The following is a 20,787-nucleotide window of genomic DNA, read 5'->3' as shown; positions in this document are numbered from 1 at the left end:
GAAAAAGGAAGGATAGAGAGTTGGAGAAAACTATAACCACTGAAAGTCCTGTCATGCATAAAGCTTTCTAAGATCCAGATCCTAAGGTTTAAATTTAAACGGCATTTTTTTTTCAGTTATAGAGGTTCTACAGAAACCTAGAGAAATTAGAACCTTTCTTTAGAGAAAATTAAAACCTTTCTCTTTCTCCCTCATAAAAAGCACACGTCGAATGCATCCAGCCAGGGTGCTGAATGAACACTAGAACAATGGAAACGTGCACAGAGACAAACCTGAATCCCTGAAATTCTTTATACCATGGTTTGTAAGTTTCTCTCTTTATTCTTTTCCAGTTCACATCTTCTGGGATCCAGCATTTGGGAAGAAACTGATCAAAAGCATTCCCTGGGTTTGGCATGATGGGACTTAGCTTTCGCACATAAAGATCATCCTTTATGATGTTGGGTGTCCTTGTCTTTTCTCTTTCCTCTTCCAAGTAACAAGAGGAGCTTGAAGTTTCTTGTACGGTTGGCCAATTCTCCACATTTGTGCCCCAAGTTCTCCTCTCGTTACTGTTCAAAACATCCAACCAGTTAAGTTACTGAATGACAATTTGGGACACGCAACAAAAAGGCATGCTTTCTGGCTCACAAAGGTTGTACCACTGAATGAGACAAATTAGTTGCCACTCCCATCATCATAGCTCCTAGAACAAAGTTAAGGAATTATAACAGCATTTCATTTAATTAGAGAATAGCTTGATATGCAAGGGCCAAAGATTATAAGATGTGTTAAAAAAAAAGACAAATTGCAAACAATCTGGGGTGTTATGTATTAAAATCAACATAACAGACATTCTGATCTTGGAAAATTTTTCTGACCTCGTCAATTTGTACAGCCCAGTGGCTAATGGGTCAGCAGGAGGAAACCTTTGTGAGCAAGAGCTAGGAGAGGTGGTTTTCGAGATGAAACACTCAGGCCTCTTTTTCACTCGGAATCTACGGTTGGCTAAGTCATCCAAAACTATGTCAGGCAACCTTCGTTCATCCTCGGAGTCAGAACCACTTTCAGAACCATACACCTCCTTCTGACAGCAAGCTGGATTTGAAAAATCCCACTCTGCTCTGCTAATTTGATGGGAAATTAAAGGATTCCCTGTGTGTCCACTGAGATCAATGAAGACAGAAAAAAAAAATGAAAGAAAATAACAGCTCACAATGAACAACAGAAGTCATCCAATAAGCTGAAAGATGTCAATAGGCTAAAAGCATGCATCTAAAAAAAGAACAGCACACCATAGGCTGACACTCTAAAATGGAAGAAATATCATAAGGATATGCATGACTAAAGATATGGGTAAGGAAAAAAATTTTTCATTAGTGAAATTTATTATCTATGAAATACATTTTAAGAACCATTCCTTTTCCCATATTTAAATATCCCAGCAAATTCACAAAGCCTACTGAATTCTAAAACTCCGTCATCAGCTTGCATCCCAGTACCTTGGAAATGTTCCATCTGCTTCTGGATAGACCGGGCTGGCCCAACTTCTTCTGTTATCCTCGTTTTTGTCCGGCTTTTTCTTTCTCAATGGCGCTGGCACATAGGATGGCTGTCTACTTTTATTGGGCAAAAAACGATTGAACGGTAAAGCAGTTTTTGGTTCAATTGCTGAAATCCTTCGATAGGACATATCGTCCTTATTATAATCCTGCATTTTGGATGTAAATTCAGAATCTGTGTCACTTTCACAACCTATAAAAGAAAAAGCAAGAGAATCTGCTTTACTCTCCAGATCATTTGTCTAACTGAACCCACACAGCATGCCTGCTTTGCCTTTCCCTTGGAAAGCCAGGGCTCTTCTGCTAACTCTGGGGAATATTTTTAGAAATTTGTCATGAAGTTGTGATAAGATCCATTAGGAGGAACTTGCTTTGCATACTGGAGGCGCATGCGCTACATTCTTTTACTGTTATACATTCTAAGCACAAAAAGTCCGCATCAGCTGCTGAACTTCTTTTCTTCCCAATCTTCCTTGACCCTGTGACTTTACATAAAATTTATTGATGAAATACACATGAATATGTAGCAATCAAGTCAAGGACACCTAAAATGAGATCAAAGAGTCATTCAAGGTAAAGTCCATAATTTAAAATAAAGCATGCCATTGTCTCAAATTTCTGTGAGGTGAAAGATAAGGCAGGACATGCAAAGAGAAGCAGAAAGCATGATATCACAAAGGGGTTGGCTAGATCCTTACGAGACCCCTACAAGCAAGTTACACATCAGATAGGAGGTTGGGACTTCAGAAATCATTTGGTCCAACGGTATATCAAGACTCATTCCTAAATCAACACACACAACTTAAGGCTTTTTCTGAGGGTGGCCATGGAAATACTGGGAACCGTGTGTTTTGATCCCAAATCATTCAAACACAAATTCAAAAGAATGCACTCTGATACACCTCAAGGTCAGATAGATACAAATACTGATCTGTTTTCATAAAATAAGTCTGCTCTTTTTTTTTTTAAGATTTTATTTATTTATTCAGGAGAGACACAGAGAGAGGCAGGGACATAGGCAGTGGGAGAAGCAGGCTCCATGCAGGGAGCCCGATGTGGGACTTGATCCCAGGACTTCAGGATCACGCCCTGAGCCGAAGGCAGATGCTCAACCACTGAGTCACCCAGGCATCCCTAAGTCTGCTCTTTTAAAGACACAGGAAGTGGGCAGCCCGGGTGGCTCAGTGGTTTGGCACCTGCCTTCAGCCCAGGGCCTGATCCTGGAGTCCCGGGATCGTGTCCCACATCAGGCTCCCTGTGTGGAGCCTGCTTCTCCCTCTGTGTCTCTGCACCCCCCTCTGTGTGTGTGTGTGTGTGTGTGTGTGTGTGTGTCTCATGAATAAATAAATAAAATCTTTTAAAAAAATAAATAATAAAGACACAGGAAGAAAAGAGGCTACAAAATACTACTATAGATCCAAACTGAGTTATCTCCCTTTTCTGCCCTTCTTTTCTTCCTGCCTCTGTGTATCTGGCAACAAAGTCTGCAAATGTTGCTGGCTTCCCACCAGGGCTCTCTGGGAGGATGCCTGTGCCCTGTACCTAAGATTTGTTCCATGTTAGAATTTTAAACTCAAAATCTTTTTATCGTTGAATCCAGTGAAGTTCCCTATGGAGTGGTAAATATCTTTTACAAAAAAAAAAAAAAAGATTTTATTTATTTATTCATATGAGAGAGAGAGAGAGAAAGAGGCATAGACACAGGCAGAGGGAGAAGCAGGCTCAATCCCAGGTCTCCAGGATCACACCCTGGGCTGAAGGAGGTGCTAAACTGCTGAGCCACCTGGGCTGCCGGTAAATATCTTTGATAGGGTAAGAGGTCTAATATAAAACTAAAGACTTTTCAATGCTGTTAACCTAAAAATAATATCCTCGTGGTGGTGATCAGTTTGGGATTACAACACAGTAGGTAGCAAAATTTCAGTACACTGATTACAAAAGTCTGATCATCGGGGTGGGCCACAGGCTTTTCTTTTCTCCCTCAGTTGCAATACTAAGTCTTTACTTCCACCCTCTTCAAACAAGCTCTGCAACTCCTTCCCCAATATCGGGAAACAGTGTGACAGGGGTCTTCTGCTTTTTGTCACTTGTACCTGGCAACCACTCCAACAAGTATCTAAGGAAAGGACTTCCATTCCACACCATAGGACCATTATCCTGGAACCAAGAGAAGCCTGTCTATTCCCACACACCTTGTCTTTGTCCGTTAATTCTTTGTTGGCTGGATATAAATTCAAACACTGCATGTTTTTGGTTATCCAGTCAGGACAAAGGGATATAGTGCCTTAAGAATTTCAGCCTCTGCTTTTAAAGTTTTAATCATTCAGATGAATTATAAACTCAGATTCATTTCCTTAAAACCTTAATAGTCATCTAAGCTATGAAAATGTCACACTCTGAGAACAGACAACCAACAAATGGAGCAGTAACTATAAAAGGTTAATTAACTCTTAGATAGCTATTCACTTTTTTAAATTTAAAGTGTCAATACTACTCTAAAACCTAATAATTTGAGGTTTTGAAATGCTTTATTTGTTGATTAATTTTCTTCAAAACCAAAGCCATGGTAGTATACGGCTTCTATGTAAAATTTATACCAGAACAACAACAACAAAGATTGTTATCGATGGTTGTATGCTGAACTATTTAGGACAAGTGTAATGTACTCTGAGGTATCTCAAAAAAGCAAGATGTAGAATTAATGTATAGAGAGAGGGGTAAATGTGATAAAGTAAACACAGTACAATGTTATAGACCTAGGTAGCTGGAACATGGGTATTCACTGTAAAATTCTTTCAACTTTGCTGATATTTAAATGTTTTCTAATAAAAACACTAGGAAAAGCAAGTAAAAATATAAAATTATCAATATAACCAGCAAAGTAAAATCCCTAACAATCTAGCATAAGTTCATGACTGAACTCTCAATTTTTTCATGTTGATGGCAGAAGCACAAAAACTTGTGGTTTCAGTCTACTCAAATTTGAATTGCTAGAGGTATACAGGCAGAAATTTCTGACACCACCTAATAGCCACTGGAAGAAGACACACATTTAAATAACTGATTTGACCATATATATTAGGCTTTTGAAAGAAGGTTCCTCCAATAACAGGGTAGCTTTCATTTATATGTTCTTTCCTCACTCTGTCCTGGATTCACTCTGACCCTAATAGAACCAAAAGAGGTTCTCAAATACCACACTAGTATGGCTATTTAGTTTATCAAAGATTAGCATAATATTCTAGCATAATAGGTATCAATAATTATTTGGAAGAAAACTATAGAAATATTTTGCTTGCTTTTTCTTAAAAATTTTTTATAATTTGAGAAGCAAATTATTCAAGAACTACAGGAGGCTTTTATAGAATCTTTTTTGTGTGTAGCTGTATCAGTCAATAGGCCTCAGAACACAGATTATTAAACCTGAATCTGGAAGAGAAGAGAATTAGGATAGATTATCACTGATTGAACACGTCACAGTTAATGGTCTCCCCACCTGCCTCTAAATTTGGAAGGGAAAAAAAGTGAAATTATTACCATTCTAGTGGTGATACAGGGAGGAAGGAATGAGAAAGAAAAAGAAACCCCCCAATATTCTAGTCTCTATGAAATTCACATCTTAATAAAATTTTTGCCCCAATAGTTTTTGCTCTATTTTTCTACTCTCTACCATTCCCAATTTTCTCTTAACATGCAAACAAATAAAAAATGAACTGACAGTCAAAAATGCAGCTCACCCTCACGTCCCCCTCTCAACGTAATATCAGAGGAGCAGCTTGTGAATGATCTAGACCCCAAAGAGTCCAAGCTTTCAAATGAATCTTCTCGCTTATGGTTGCCTGGAGAAGTAGGAAAATCTCCACGTTCAGCACACCAGATATCACCGTAACCACTGTCCCTGCCACTCCTTTTCAGACAGCTAGCGTCTTCAAGAGCCTAAAAGGAAAGGTTTTTTAAAAGAGTTACCATAAACTTCCAAAACCACAATCAGTCATTACTTGTTTGCAGAGCTCAAGTTGTGCTATATTTGGTAAGACAATGAGATTTCCCTGTTAAACATAAAAAGAATATCTGGTAAAAATTGGAGTATAAACCTGTAAATGTGTTCCCACAATACTTGGCACTTATGTAACAATAAGGAGGTATTGAAAAAAAAAAGGAGGTATGCAATGTTATTTAATACAAGTATAGTTTACTTAAAAATAAGGGGGAAACATTTTAATAGAAAGAAGAAAAGCTAATAACACATTCAAGTGCTAAAATCAATGATTGATTATTTACATTTATCTGGTAATAAACATGAGAGGAATCAAAGCAAAATGCCAACCTTAATTTTGATACCCAAAAGGAGGTAAGTTAATAGGATTATAGTCAGCCTTCTTCCAGGAAATATTTGGAAGGTTTATAATACAATCACTATAATTATTATAGTTTCTTTAAAAAAAAAACCCTTAAAAAAAAGAAAGAAGGGGAAGGGCAGCAGATATACACCACAGAATTCATTCATTTTCATTGATTATAAAACCTAGATATGAGCCAAGGAAAGCAGACTTGTTTGTGGACATTCCAAATTTACTTTCCCTGAACCTAAGTGTTTGTTTGGCTCACGTAAGACATATGTAGACATACAACAAACATGATTATAGGTGTGTAAACCATATGGAACTTGATTTAAAAGCATAATTTTGGGGGAACTTGACTGGTTCAGTCAGTAGAGCATGGGATGCTTGATCTTGGGATTGTGAGTTCGAGCCCCATGTTCGGTGAAGAGATTATTTAAAAATAAAATCTTTAAAAATACATATATATAAATACATTATTTTGAATAACATTTCTCTATGATAATGTTAATAGCAAAATAAAACTGAACTTTTTAAAATTAGGATTGCAATAAAATTACAAAGTCCTTAGTATAGTCCCAATATATAGTAATCCAAGAAAAACTAATAACTAATTTTTGCCTCAGAAAAGGTAATTTGGTCATTAGTATATAAATCAGAAATGCTAGCTGCAGATGAGCAAAGTACAGAGTCAGCTTAAAGAACGTAATACTAACAACCAGATGTAATATGTGAATTGAATCTTGATTAAATCAGAATTCAGATAAAAATAAGCCATAAAAGAAGGTCAGGAGACAATTGGGAAATTTTTAATATGGACTTGATATTAGATAGTAGGAAATATTAATTTCCTTCAGTGTAATAGACATTGTAGTCATTCAGAAGAATATTTTTACTCTTAAGAGATGTATGCTGAGTTTTTGAGTGAGAGATCTGTAATTTACCTTGAAATGATTAAAGTAAAAACAGATAAATATAGTCATGTAAAGCCAGTAGGGGAAGGTGTTAATAATTGAATCAGATGGTACATATCTGGGTATTTGTTGCACAATTCTTTCAACTTTCAATTATGAACATTTTCAACATATGGATAGCATTGGAAAAAAATGTGTACAATGGCATAATTAGCAGCTGTCTTGGACATACTTTTGGCTGAGACTGGATCTGTCAATTCCTGGCTCAACTGTCTGACCAATGTAGGAAGCACCCATAAGATCTAGTAGATTTATGTGAGAGCTCCTTTGTGTTAGATGCCAGACACACTGGCATTAGAGTTGACACCCTAAAGCACCTACATCTTGTACTGTATTTCCAAGGAGATGGGGGAGCTGGGCCTAGTGCTGATACCACCAAAATACTTCTCAAAATATAAAAAGATTTTAAAAATTTTTAAGTACATCTTTCATTTCATCAATTTTCTCAGACATGTACTTGTTGAAGTCCAGAGTCCTGAACACAGAGTAAGATGACTTTTGACCTCATAAAATGTTCAAGTTATTGGTGATGGGTAACCTCAGTTATAAAAGAACCTGAGTCTGGCCCTGGTACCTGGTTTTTATGAGAACTTCCATCTGACAAGTCATCTAAAATGAATCACCTCCAGTTTATATGATGACTCAGGTACAACAGCTTACCACGTAACTTTTTTAATTGACATTTTATATTGGCCTTTAAGCATTTTCTATTTCAGTGTGAAACATCTGAACACAATAACTTTTTAACTGAACAGATGCAAAACAGTGATCATAGATATTTATACAGTTCTTATGGCTATCCTCATCCCCATGGAATGGAAACAACTGCAGTTTTATCTATCAAAATGTTTTATCGACTCTGGTTTTGACACTGCTGGCAGGAAATAGCTTTTAATAAAGCATTCCCAGCACAAATGCTGTACTAGGATTATTCAACCTGAGTCAGACTGCCATAAAAAGAACCAAAGGCGTAAGAGAGCACTAATACAGGAGCCAAATTCCCATATTATTTTTAACCATAAGTTTTCCTAGCTGACATAACTGTAAAGCAAAGTTCTGCTCATATCTCAAGCCACCTGGACATTCATCCATCGCTCTTATCCTCTCCCACTGTGGTGACCTATCTGTTCATCTGTCTCGGTCAGACAGTAGTACTCTAGGAGGATGCGCCTTCTGTGAATGTTCTCCCAACATTTATAAGGCTTGTGCAGAATAACTCTATAAACTGTATTAACCATTTCAAGCAATTTGAGGGAAATTCCCTCAACTCTCTAAGATTCAAAAATAATAAAAAAAATCAAGAAGGAATATCTTAACCATCTAAGCTCTGCAATCTCCTCTTTTACAATGTATGTGGCTGGGCTCAGGCAAAAGTATTTGAAGATCAGAGTAGATATAAGGCAAGGTGCTCATTTCATCCTGACCTAAAATTTCTATCTTCCAATCATGGTAACTAACTTTTATCACATCCTTACCATGTGCCAGAGATTAATGTTAAATACCTTCTTGGGACAGTATCATTTAATGGCCATAAGAATCCAAAGAGCAACTACTATTAATTAGATGATGGTGTATTATTTTAGCTACTTATTTTCTTCTGAGCAATGCAAATTCCCCTATGTAAATATTCCCCTGGGGGAGTTAATTTTCCTATTTGGACCTTTGAAATGAAAATCTGATAGAGCTATGGTCAGCCCTGGCAGTTGACTGCCCTCAAACAATCCTTAAGCATTCAAAAGCTATAATACTGATTCCAAGATATAAAGGACTAGAAATGTGTTTAAGATGAAAGATTCTAATTTAAACCCCTTACCACATTACATGTAACAGCATTCACTGCTCTCTAGAAAACAGAAGCAATATGGCAGAACTATGAGGAAATTGGGAGTATAGAGGCATTAGAGATATAATGACCCATAACAAGATATTAAGATAGAGAAACTGAGTAATTTTCACACATGGTAATATATCCTGAAGCAGCTCTCTACAACAAGTTGAGTTCCTAATACAGAAAGAGCTAAGTTATATCAAGTGCCTTACAAAAGGAAGCAAATGAGCAGGTCATTGAATTTTCTAAAATTAAGAAATAAATACCTAGACTCACTCCTTGGTGGTGGCATATAAGACGAGCAAATAAATAAAATCCCTTTCTACCCTATAAAATCCAGAGTGGAGCACATATAACAGGAGCTGCCATATTTGTCAGAAGGCAGGAAGAAAGAAGAGGAGAAATGGAAGGAAAGGAATACAGGGAGGTGTGGAAGAGGAGGAAAAAGTAGTAGTACTAGGAGCAGTAGTCATCTCATCCAGATGTGGTTTCCTTACCTTAGTCAGAGCTTGTCCTAAAAGATTCTCAAATGCTTTCAAATTAAGATAGGGTCCATTATAGTACGGGTTACTTTGTGCTTTTCTTCCCAACCAGTACAGTGTTATCAAAACCTTGAAAAAAATTCCACAAAACAAGATCAGTCTACTCAGTAACTAACTGCAAGTCCTAATGCAGGTGAGCACTCTAGACAGAAGACAGCGTATCTAGGTTGAAAAGTAGATTTTCTTCTCAATTATGTGAAGGAGAAGAGTCATTAAAAGTGTTAATTATTCTTAGATTTCTGTCTCTGACACTTGACGGGATGAGCACTGGGTGTTATTCTGTATGTTGGTAAATTGAACACCAATAAAAATTAATTTATTTAAAAAAAAAGATTTCTGTCTCTGAGCATATTCTCAGACCCAAAGCTCAGATTCCAACAGGTATTTGCATACTCTACTAGTACACACAAAGGAAAACATTTATGAAGACAGCAAATTATACTTTTAAAGTAACTAATTTTTCCAACAAACAGATTGAACCCTTAAAATCAGTGGTTCTCAGCTTCCTTAATAAGGAGCTCTTGTGGGACACCCTGGGTGGCTTAGCAGTTGAGCATCTGCCTTTGGCCCAGGTTCTGATCCCAGGATCCTGGGATCAAGTCCCACACTGAGGTCCCTGTGGGGAGCCTACTTCTTCCTCTGCTTATGTCTCTGCCTCTCTCTGTGTGTCTCTCATAAATAAATGAAATCTTTTTTAAAAAATAAGGAGCTCTCGTATTTTTTTAAAATAAAGCTGTCACACTTTTAGAAATTCTTCTAATATGCAGAATGTTAGACATAGAAGTACAGAGTTCTTAAACATTCAGCATTTTCCCTTAAAGTCTGACCTGATGGTTTGACAAACTCCTCTGAAGATCCTGAAGTGTGTTTAATTTGTCTTTCCCAGCTTACTCACATGTAAGGAGCCACTCCCCAGGTTTCATCTCCCCTCTTTCACCCCGTCAGAGGACATACAGTTTTAAGCTTATTTAAAACTTTGAGTTCCCGACTGGTTGGCTATTGGCAACACTTCCATTAGAAAAAGGATTCACAGTATATATCAGATATTTTTAGATCCTGCTGCCTTATTACAGAACATGTAAGTAAAAAAACCATTAATAATGTTCCCTTAAATATAGCTTACATTTTTCACTCTCCTATCAGTCTCTTCTTGCCTGTAAAGAAAAAAGAAAATGCCTATTAAGTAATATCTACGAGCCTTAAATTATTAAGTAGAAAAAACTCATTTCTGTTCTAAAATTCCATGAATATTAATACCACCTGGACATTCAAAAACCTTGGATGGCATATTAGCCATCAGAATTTTCCATATTCATTGATTTCATGAAATAGAATGGGTCCATTTTCTATAAAAAGTAAGGTTGTCCTTTTCTCATATTTTTCATTACAGTCTGATTTTTATAAACACACTATTTACATTTTTTGTATTTTTATTTTAAACAATATTTAAACCCATTCAAAAGGTGGGGGGGGGATGTCAGTGTGCCTCATGGCACAAAAATGGGAAAAAAACAAAACCTTAAAGAGCAGGGGAAGGGCAAGGGGAGCAGTTTTGCTGAGTTTTCTTTTCCATTGTCCATGGGTTTTTCACCTAAGTTTCTCAGAGTAAAATGCTCAGAGATCATAGTCCTGCAGATGCTGAGAATTACAGTTTAAGAAACGGCCATGAATCTCTCTCCCTGAAGAAATTTCACTCTGTCACAAGAATCCCGAGTTTTCTTCTACATCTGTAAAAGGGCATGATATTTATGGGAGAAATTAAAAGGAAGCAGATGTCACCACAATGTTGAAGAAGTATCTAGGTTGAAAAGTAGATTTGTTGTTACTTGACAAAGGGGACCCCCTAAAACTAATGTGCTTCCTGTCATTAGACACGCTGAAGCAGGATCAATACTAATTCAAAGACTGGAGAAGACAAAACTAGGTGACTTCTAGCCTAAAAGTCTGTAAGTGGTATATTTTCAAGATAAAATGTATAAACATATATGTCATACGTACACAGGAGATATGTAAAGTACATATCTAACATATAAGACCCATATACAGAAAGGAAAAAGAGGAGAGAATGAGCTCACAAACATTGAACTTAGCTTTCAAAGAATCAGTGAGACAGCTCCAGCCATTCTTTTCCATAAAACAATCGTGAAGTGAAATGTACCTTAAAACAACATGCACTCTACCTTCTCCAAAAGAGGACAAAAGTAAAATTCATAAGTTCTCATACTACTATGGAAATGTAAGCTGGTATAACTACTTTAACTTTTAATTTATTTGGTAATAGTTATAAAAGCTGAGTATATGTATCCTAGGACCCAGGAATTCCAATCCCAGGTATATACCCAACAGAAATGTTTACATATACTCACCAAAAGTCATATATGAGAAGGTTTACAAAAGCATCTTTCATAATAGAAACAACTGGAAGCTGCACATGCATCTTTAGCAATAGAACCCATAAATTATCAATGAAATATTATATGGCCATAAAAAAAAGCAAAACCAGACACAAACAGTACAGATTGTAATTTTCATTCATAGGAAGTACAAAACAAAGATATGATGTTAAAGAGAGTAGTTACCCTTGTGGGGCCCTTCCCTCCATAACAATAGCAAAAGGAGGGGTCACGGATATTTTCCTTTCTTTTGATCTGAAAGCTGGCTACCCAAGTGTGTTCTGTCTCTGAAGTCTCTGAAATATACACTTATAATGTATATTCTATATATGCATATTATATTTCAAAAAGTAAATTAAAAGAATCAACTATACAACCTAAGTGTTTATCTCTTCATAGCTTACCTCCTACGTAAAAAAAAATCATCTTGTAAAAATCAACATTTAAATTTGGAAGTAATTAATGGAAGAGGATCACTTAAACCTGACCATACTCCAATAAAAAAATACATACATATATATACATATATATACACATATATATAATAAAATAAAATAAATAGCACATAGGGTTATAAAATAGCTTCTTTTAGAAGAATAACCAACATACACACTTCAGAAATTAAATTATTCAAAGCACAAGAGAAGCATTAATACTCAACACAAAGGACAGACCATGCTGGAAATTGCCATTGCATTGAAAGTGGGATGCTTTTAGTAGAATATCATAAGCACACTGAGGGCAAAAAGAACAACAGAGCACTCTTGAATCCCTGACCTCCTTTCCACATCCTTCCATAAAGACTTCTCTTCCAACACACTCCTTTGCCATTTACTTTTTATTCTGAGGAAGCAATCACTATAAATACAAAGTATGGTCTATTCTGTAATAAACACAATATGCAGTAACCTTGGCACTCTATGGCACTCTAATCTTTCACGCACTTTATATTCCCTTCTAAGTAAGAGCATTTATAATGTGCTCTTGCACACAATGATACATAGGCCAGCCAAATTAGTATCCTATCACTGAAATGTAATGCCAGGAATTCAAGTAGTCAATGATTTGCTGGAGTCAATAAAGGCCACTCTCTGACACACAACAAACAAACACATCCCACTGGATGGAAGTCAGTGACCACACGGCTTCTTTGCCTTCTGTGGCCAATGGGCACAACCCCAAAACCTTTGAAATAGAACAGGCTTGAGGGGAATCTCATGGTAAGGCTGACTTTCCATGAGCCAACGAAGTTACTGCCCAACACAAAAGAACCAAAAATAAGCCAGCACAATCTACAAAATTGGCTAACTTCTCCATAAACATTTCAAGAGTTAATACTGGTGCAATGCCATGTTTAAAAGCATAGGCTTCAGTTCAGTTCTGGATCCTACTATGTTCACCTAAGCAATTTGACTATCAAAAACTTCCATTTCCTTCTGATGAAACTGGGGATAATGCTCCCCAGAGTTCAGCAGATTAGGAGGAAATATACACAGGTACTTAGCAGAATCCCTAACTTCATGGTAAGTGCTCATCAAGAAGCAGTTATCACTAGACTATAAGCTATGTGAGGGTAGAGCCCACTTACTCACCAAGCTGCACACAAATGCTTCCTAGTGAAGTCATGCTGACCCAAATATTTAAAATTACAACCAGGGCAGCCCCGGTGGCGCAGCGATTTAGCGCCGCCTGCAGCCCAGAGCATGATCTGGAGACCCTGGATCGAGTCCCGCGTCAGGCTCTCTGCATGGAGCCTTTTTCTCCCTCTCCCTCTGCCTGTGTCTCTGCCTCTCTCTCTCTCTCTCTCACTCTCTCTCTCTCTCTCTCTGCATCTTTATGAATAAATAAAATCTTTAAAAAAATTAAAAAAATAAAATTACAACCAGCTTATCTGACACTCCTCATCTCTGCTTTGTTTTTGTACTTATAACCATCTACTGCATGCATTCATTATGCCTCTCCTCCACCAGAATCCAAAAGCATTTTGGGGGGTTTTGTTTACTGCCATATCTCACCTGTCTAAAGACACGTCTAACACCTGGCAACCACATAATATTTTATTAACAACACCTAGCATAATGCATGGTACACAGATGCTCTCAAATATTGACTGAACATATGTATTTTGCTTACAGAAATGTAAGTCAGCAAAAGAAAGCCTAAAATCTCTGGAGATTTCTAATAAATATTCATGATGTCAAAGAACAGTTAAATTGCATTAGCTTGCTTAAAGCATATCCAACTGATTCAAATTGTACTGATACCCATAATGGGGCTTCTTTCTTAAAATACTATCTTTAAAATTGCAGGAAAAGGGAATTCTTTACGACTGTACAATGTTAAGGCCAAAAAAGGGGCAGAGATTCAAAAACAAAAACCAACTTCAGAGTGCTAAGTACAAAGATGAAATGCTAATCTCTGCAATGAAAAGCTTCCCAGCAGAGCTCTGAAAGATAAAATCCAAAGAATCTAAACCTTCCTTGAAACCAAAATTTACCATGAAAAGGTATAGAGATGAAACATTAATAGTTTTTAAAAATGACTACATGGAATATGTTGCCAGCTTTCTGTGTCTCATATACTAATTTTTTAATATTGCGTTTAACATTCAGAAAATCACAAGTATAACATATATATAATCTTCCACTGTTAATGAAATAGCCCTGGTAATTTCTTCACTACCTGACAAAGGGCCAGAAAACATATACCCATCACAGACCTCTGAACTTTCTGCCAGAGGTCAGGAAGAAAAGAGGCACAAACTTTCAAATGAACCCATCAGTGAACTCATCCACCTGTAATTATCTTATCCTAATAGCTTCTACGTATACTTTGAACCAGGAAGCTCTAGGTCTGATTCCTCCTTTCTTTACTGAAGCTATTTTAAAATACTAGTACAAATCATCAATCAAGAGGGCCATCTTTAAGCAAAGGGAAATAAAATCCACGTAGATATTCTAGCTCTCTTCCAGAGATCCCCATGCCAGGTTCTTCCATGAAGAGCCAGCTTGGCTAAGGAGACAGGCTCTGGATTCCCATCTCTGTGTATGAACTGTGGCTCTACTTTTACTGGCCATGAAAAATTGGTCATGTGTTGAACTCTCATAGACTCACCTAGGAAAAACATACCAGTCTTGCTGGGCTTAAGTGAGAAATTTAAGAAGTGTTTTATCAAAGCAGATCATGTAAAGAAGACATTTCAAAACTATCCTTCAATTATCCATCTCAACCAAACAGTGTAGGGGAAGCATTTCTGTGAAGCATAATCCAAGACACTCTCCTGATATGCTTTCTTTGCCCTCTTGCCGTGGAAAACTTTGAACAGGAAATTATTTCTATAATAAGGTCAAACAGAGGGTAAGGCAAACTGATGTGGTATTACTATCACTGGCCAAATATCCATACTGGTACCAAGCCAACCTTCTTCATCCTTCCTTTTCCTAACAGAAACTGCTTTGGCCAAACCTCAAATTTTCCAAAAGCTCAAAATCACAGAAAAATAAGAAAACAAAAAGTGCCTACATAGCCAAAATCTATCTCCCTAATATCTGATAGCATAGTTGGAGAACAAAGGATGATATTATAGTTTTATTATAGCTTGGGGGCAGTCAGTTGTGTTCTAGGGCTTCATCAAAAGCATTTCCAAATACCCTCAGTTTATCCAAAGAGCTAACCCTGGGCGCACACGCATGTGCCCACTGCAGCCTTTCCCATCACCTCTTCCAGTAGGCTGAGGAGAACTGGAGTATGTCTGACTCATGCTGTACCTCTGGAGTCAGCTACGGGTCTGCACTCAATGTGTTTATGTAAGAGTTACTTAAAGCCACGCACAAGCCAATCCAGCAGATGAAGACCAAGAGACAGACGTGATTTTTCCACCAAATCAGATAAAATTTCATAGTTGTAAACACCTACCCACTTCTCTTTTTATGTTCCTGTCCCATATCTCGATACGCCTTTTCCTGAAGGTACCAACTTACTCATTTGCAACAGTGAAAGGTCCAATCTCATCATGCTGTCACAATATCAGAATTCCCAAAGAACTGAACACTTCATGCTCCAAAATCATCTTTCCTCCTCAAATCCTAGCCCTCATCCTCTCCAAGCCTTCACCAGTTGGTAAAGGTGAAATACAGTTATCCTACTGAACTGTAGGAAACGTGATTTAAAATTCATCCTGGGGGATCCCTGGGTGGCTCAGCGGTTCAGCGCCTGCCTTTGGCCCAGGGCGTGATCCTGGAGTCCCGGGATCGAGTCCCCCATCAGGCTCCGGGCATGGAGCCTGCTTCTCCCTCTGCCTGTGTCTCTGTCTATCACGAATAAATAAATAAAATCTTGGGATCCCTGGGTGGCGCAGCGGTTTAGCGCCTGCCTTTGGCCCAGGGCGCGATCCTGGAGACCCGGGATCGAATCCCACATCGGGCTCCCGGTGCATGGAGCCTGCTTCTCCCTCTGCCTGTGTCTCTGCCTCTCTCTCTCTCTCATTCTATGTGACTATCATAAATAAATTAAAAAAAAAATTTAAAATAAATAAAATCTTTAAAAAAAAAATTCATCCTGGAATGGCTTACACGGTGGCATTTTTTTTGCCTCGGGAACCATGAGGGAACACTTCCCACATCCTAATAAGAAAGATAAGACGTGTGGTTCCACCTGCCACTCCCTCAAGCTTCTCTGGCTAACAAGGAATCTGAAATTCTATAAGGGGCTCAAGTATAGCTTCCTACCGTACCTATCTCTTCCCTGGCATACATATTCATCCTTCTTTTGGCCTCTAATCCTACAGCCCTATAGTCCTCCTTTCCTGCCCAGAATAAAGCTTCTACCTTTGTTCCTCAGAACAACTGCAACTCACTGGGAGATTCTGTCCCCAGGCATCCTTCCCAGAGGTGACTTCCCAGAATGAGTAAGACGGGGATGCCTGCTAGGGACTCAGCCCTTCTAGAATTAGTTTGGCCCTGCCCTGAATGGCACCAGCTGACCTGGATGTTGCCTCTTCAGAAACCGGGCTGATGTTACAGAAACTGGACTCACAAGATACTTGGTCCCTCTCCAAGACACTAAGTAATCTCTGCCCTCCAGTTGTTGCTTATGAAGTCTGGCCACCTGTTCACAACTTTAAAAATATTTCAAGAAATGAGGCTCTGAGTCATGATTTCATACGCAATCACAAGCAGAAGTGTGTGGACAGCATCTGCTTTCAATCTGTCAGACATGTACGAGGAAAGGGGGAGTCACATGTGTGGCAGTGGGAGACAGCGGAGACAATGCAGAACAGATGTCCTTCTCATGACACCAGTGGCATCATTCTTATATATGAAATGAGATGGCTGCCTCCACATAAACTAAAGGGTACTGAGTGAAATTTTCAAAAACATAAACAAGCAAATAACTCCTAATACTACTGAGGAAATGGCTTGTTTTTATTCCAAAAAAAAAGAAAAATATTCTATTTTTCTATTAATGGAAGCTCATCCACTGCATTATTTAATAGAGAGCAAATACCACCACCTTTCCTTAATGACTGCATCAAGCAGGAGGAAGAGACCTGTGAACAACAAGATCAAGATGAATTCTTAGAATACTGCACTTATCTTTCCTTCTCTCTAAGCTGCATTTAAAAAAAACTGAAATTCTTCCTTTCCTCCCACCTTCATCCCTAAAAATGAAACTGCATTCCATTGGACAATCTTCCAGTAATGCTAGACACATGTGACTCATAGATTTTCATCTCCCATGAAACTTGCAGAATGCAGTTCTACCTGAATGTGGAAACTGTAAAAATGTCAGTTGGGAAAACAGCATGAAATCTGGAGGTAATTAGTGAGCACAAATAGATAAACTCAATGATTTCTGAACTTACCTATGTGAGAAAAAAACTCCTGGAAACTCAACAGTTTTTGCCCTGGCAACATAAAATGCTTTTTCCAAACATGACAATCAAGTGAGTAGTGCTTGTTAAAAATAATTTATTAAATTTCACACCCTCCCACACCTACTAAGAATAGCTAAGTTTCACTCCAAAAGAAAGGAAGAAAACTGCATGCATCTGAAGACACTGATGGTGCCTAAAAAAATGACACTGAAGCTGAAAGGTCGGTTTTCTTTCTAAACCTCAGAACCACATATTCTTTGTAATTCTCTTCTACTTTATGCAGTGTTTGCTGTCACATGCAACTGATTTTACACTGGAGACTTACACACATATATTCTCCATTAGACGGCAAACCAGAAATGGTCAATTTTCAATGCAGGATGGAGTACCCACTATGTAGGCAGTGTACTAAATGGAATTACACATTCAACTATATCAAATATATTGGGGAGAGGCTAGAGAAGATGTGAATTAGGGACTTACCCATATTTCCTTCTATAGGTAACAATGCCAGGTAGCAGCAGGAATGAAAATAGTGGGTTTTGGTTTCAGACATGTTAAGTTTGAGACACTTTACAAAGTAGAAATGGGGATTAATTGGTAAGTAGACACACAAGATGTTCAAGCTAGGAATCTAGGTTGGATATATAATCCGCAAAACTGTCTGCATAGTGATGAAATGTAAGGTCACAAGGCTAAAATAGTATCACCTAGAAAATAAGGGTAGAGAAGTCTAGGGACTGAGCTCCGGAAAACCCAACACATAAGGGTTAATAAGTAGAGGAGAAACCAGCAAAGTTGACAGAGGACCATCTCCTGTGATGGGAAGGCTGGCATGCCAGGGGTAAGGGAAGAAGGAAGAGAAGCCAAAAGGGTCAAAAAATGCTGTTGAGAGAAGAGCTGAGGAACTACTATTGGACCATTTTTAAACTGTGTAATATCCTACATTCATATACACAATGACTAAATTGCTAGTTGCTTCTCCTCAAAGGAGGGAAAATAATGAATTGTCAACAAATATCTTGTCAAAACCATTCTTGTGGGGATCCCTGGGTGGCTCAGCGGTTTGGTGCCTGCCTTCAGCCCAGGGTGTGATCCTGGAGTCCCGGGATTGAGTCCCATGTCGGGCTCCCTGCATGGAGTCTGCTTCTCCCTCTGCTTGTATCTGTCTGTCTGTCTCTCTCTTTCTCTCTCTGTATCTCATGAATAAATAAACAAAATCTTAAAAAAAACATTCTTGCCTTAAAAATACAATTTAGGAGAATACTGAACTACCTATCTCAGGTATCCTTCTAAATGCTCAAACCCATGCTCAATGGCAATATGAAAATCAACTATAAGCATAAATCTTTTAGTACCATGATACTGGAATGTGCTAGGTGAGGTACTTTCAGAGTCAGTGTCTCTCAAACTGTGTATCATGAAACATGAGAAGATAGCAAAACTTTAATAGGATTTAAGGTAGAAAACTTTTCCCAGGTGTTCTACCTATTCTTCTCAAATATACACAACAACAAATTAAAGTTCTAAGAAGTCCTGCAACAAGAGATCCATTTTATTTATTTTTTTTAATTTTTATTTATTTATGATAGTCACACAGAAAGAGAGAGGGAGGCAGAGACACAGGCAGAGGGAGAAGCAGGCTTCATTCACTGGGAGCCTGACGTGGGATTCGATCCCGGGTCTCCAGGATCGCGCCCCGGGCCAAAGGCAGGCGCCAAACCGCTGCGCCACCCAGGGATCCCAACAAGAGATCCATTTTACTTAAATTTCAAAATTTTTTTCCATGTTTTTTGGCCCAACTATTATTAAGATCTTAAAATTTATTCATGAGAGACAGAAAGGCAGAGACATAGGCAGGGGGAGAAGCAGGCTCCCTGTGGGGAGTCCAATCCGGGACTCAATCCCAGGTCCCTGGGATCACACTGAGCCAAAGGCAAACACTCAACTACTGAGCTACCCAGGCACCCCAGGGACACTGTTATTATGAAGTATTTTGCAATTGTGCTCTGTTTTAAGCTTACTTTATGCTTCATTATATAATGTATATTAAAATAATTATCTTTATTAAGCACTTCATATTAATCATGACATTGACTATTATACATTATCTCCTTTAATCCCCACAACCATCAAATGATTACTGGGACTCCAAAAGCTTAAAACTTTCCCAGAGTCATAAAACTATTAAGACTTGATGTGATCCATACTTTCCATTGACTATAATCCATAGACTAAGACCGTGTTAGGTATTAGTACACACTTCCCATCATCATATATTTTTTAAATAATTTACCTTTTTTAATTCTGAAAAAACGATTGCCTCTATGTTATCCTGAAATAGGTCTCTCAATATTCGCTCAAAGCGTTGACTCAAAACCTATCTATGGCAACTACCATATCCTGTGTAAATCTGTCTCCCAGAGACAATGTCAGAATTTCCCCATTACTATCTTTTTGGCAAAAGTTTAGATCATTATGAGATTCCACATAGGAAAAAACTACCAAAGCACTTTCTAGAAGACTTATAAGTAAATGAAATACATCATGATAATTCTCAGAGTGAAAGAACAACTGCAAGGTACAGATCTCCTGTACTTCACCCCTGCTAAGCCAGTTTCTGTAAGACATGTACTTATCAACTATAAATAAGATTATAAGTTAAACACAAATAAGATGAAATGGGAAAATCTTTTGGTTTCCTGAAGGCACACGTTCTTATATTAAAATAAAGCTGTATCTACCTTTAGATTCATGAAAATTAAGATATACACACACACACACATACATATTTATTTACTTGAGAGAGCGCGTGCACATAAGTGAGGGGAGGGGGGAGGGAGTAAGAGAGGCAGACTCCCCAGTGAGCATGGAGCCTGACTCAGTGGGCTCAATCTCAAGGTCCTAAGATCATGACCTGAGCCAAAATCAAGAGTTGGGACTTAAATTGCCTAAGTCACCCAGGTGCCCCAATTGAGATATATTTAAAGTGTCTAGCATGTAAAAACTTCTTTCCTTTCTGATACACATGAACATTCTTTGCAGCAAAGCATAAGAGTATATAAACTGTTATCAGGAATTGCTGATTCCTCAGCTGTAATTTATGCAAAATGTGCTATGTGTGTGGATAGTACAATTCCATAGTCAAAGTAATACACACTAAACTATTTGTTTATCCTACACAGTCACAAGTCTCCATATTGCTTAGAAGTAAATTATTCTCTCTTGCCTCTAACTTATACTTGTTTCAAAATTTTAACTTCCACTATGGAAAAAATTAGGACCCCTTCCAAC

General features: G+C 37.9%; 1 protein-coding gene across 12 annotated transcripts in view; it reads right to left on the bottom strand.

Annotated features, from left to right (window-relative positions):
- The window catches only part of LMO7 (LIM domain 7), a 200,363-nt gene that overhangs the window by 52,558 nt on the left and 127,018 nt on the right, over positions 1-20,787 (bottom strand). For 8 of the 12 annotated variants that reach the window (XM_055336006.1, XM_055336008.1, XM_055336009.1 and 5 more), the window contains 6 exons: positions 10,349-10,379; positions 9,181-9,294; positions 5,279-5,477; positions 1,482-1,734; positions 861-1,145; positions 273-551 (listed from right to left, as the gene is read on the bottom strand). In XM_055336006.1, the coding sequence (XP_055191981.1) occupies positions 273-551; positions 861-1,145; positions 1,482-1,734; positions 5,279-5,477; positions 9,181-9,294; positions 10,349-10,379 (1,161 nt within the window). The remainder of the gene's footprint in view (positions 1-272; positions 552-860; positions 1,146-1,481; positions 1,735-5,278; positions 5,478-9,180; positions 9,295-10,348; positions 10,380-20,787) is intronic. The other 4 variants (XM_055336015.1, XM_055336016.1, XM_055336018.1 and 1 more) reach the window with 2 other exon arrangements.

The sequence above is a fragment of the Nyctereutes procyonoides genome, unplaced genomic scaffold (genome assembly GCF_905146905.1).
Source record: "Nyctereutes procyonoides isolate TBG_1078 unplaced genomic scaffold, NYPRO_anot_genome, whole genome shotgun sequence".
NCBI classification, from domain to species: domain Eukaryota; kingdom Metazoa; phylum Chordata; class Mammalia; order Carnivora; family Canidae; genus Nyctereutes; species Nyctereutes procyonoides.
The sequence above is the reverse complement of the archived record's forward strand: the minus strand, read 5'-3'. Positions and strand labels throughout refer to the sequence as shown.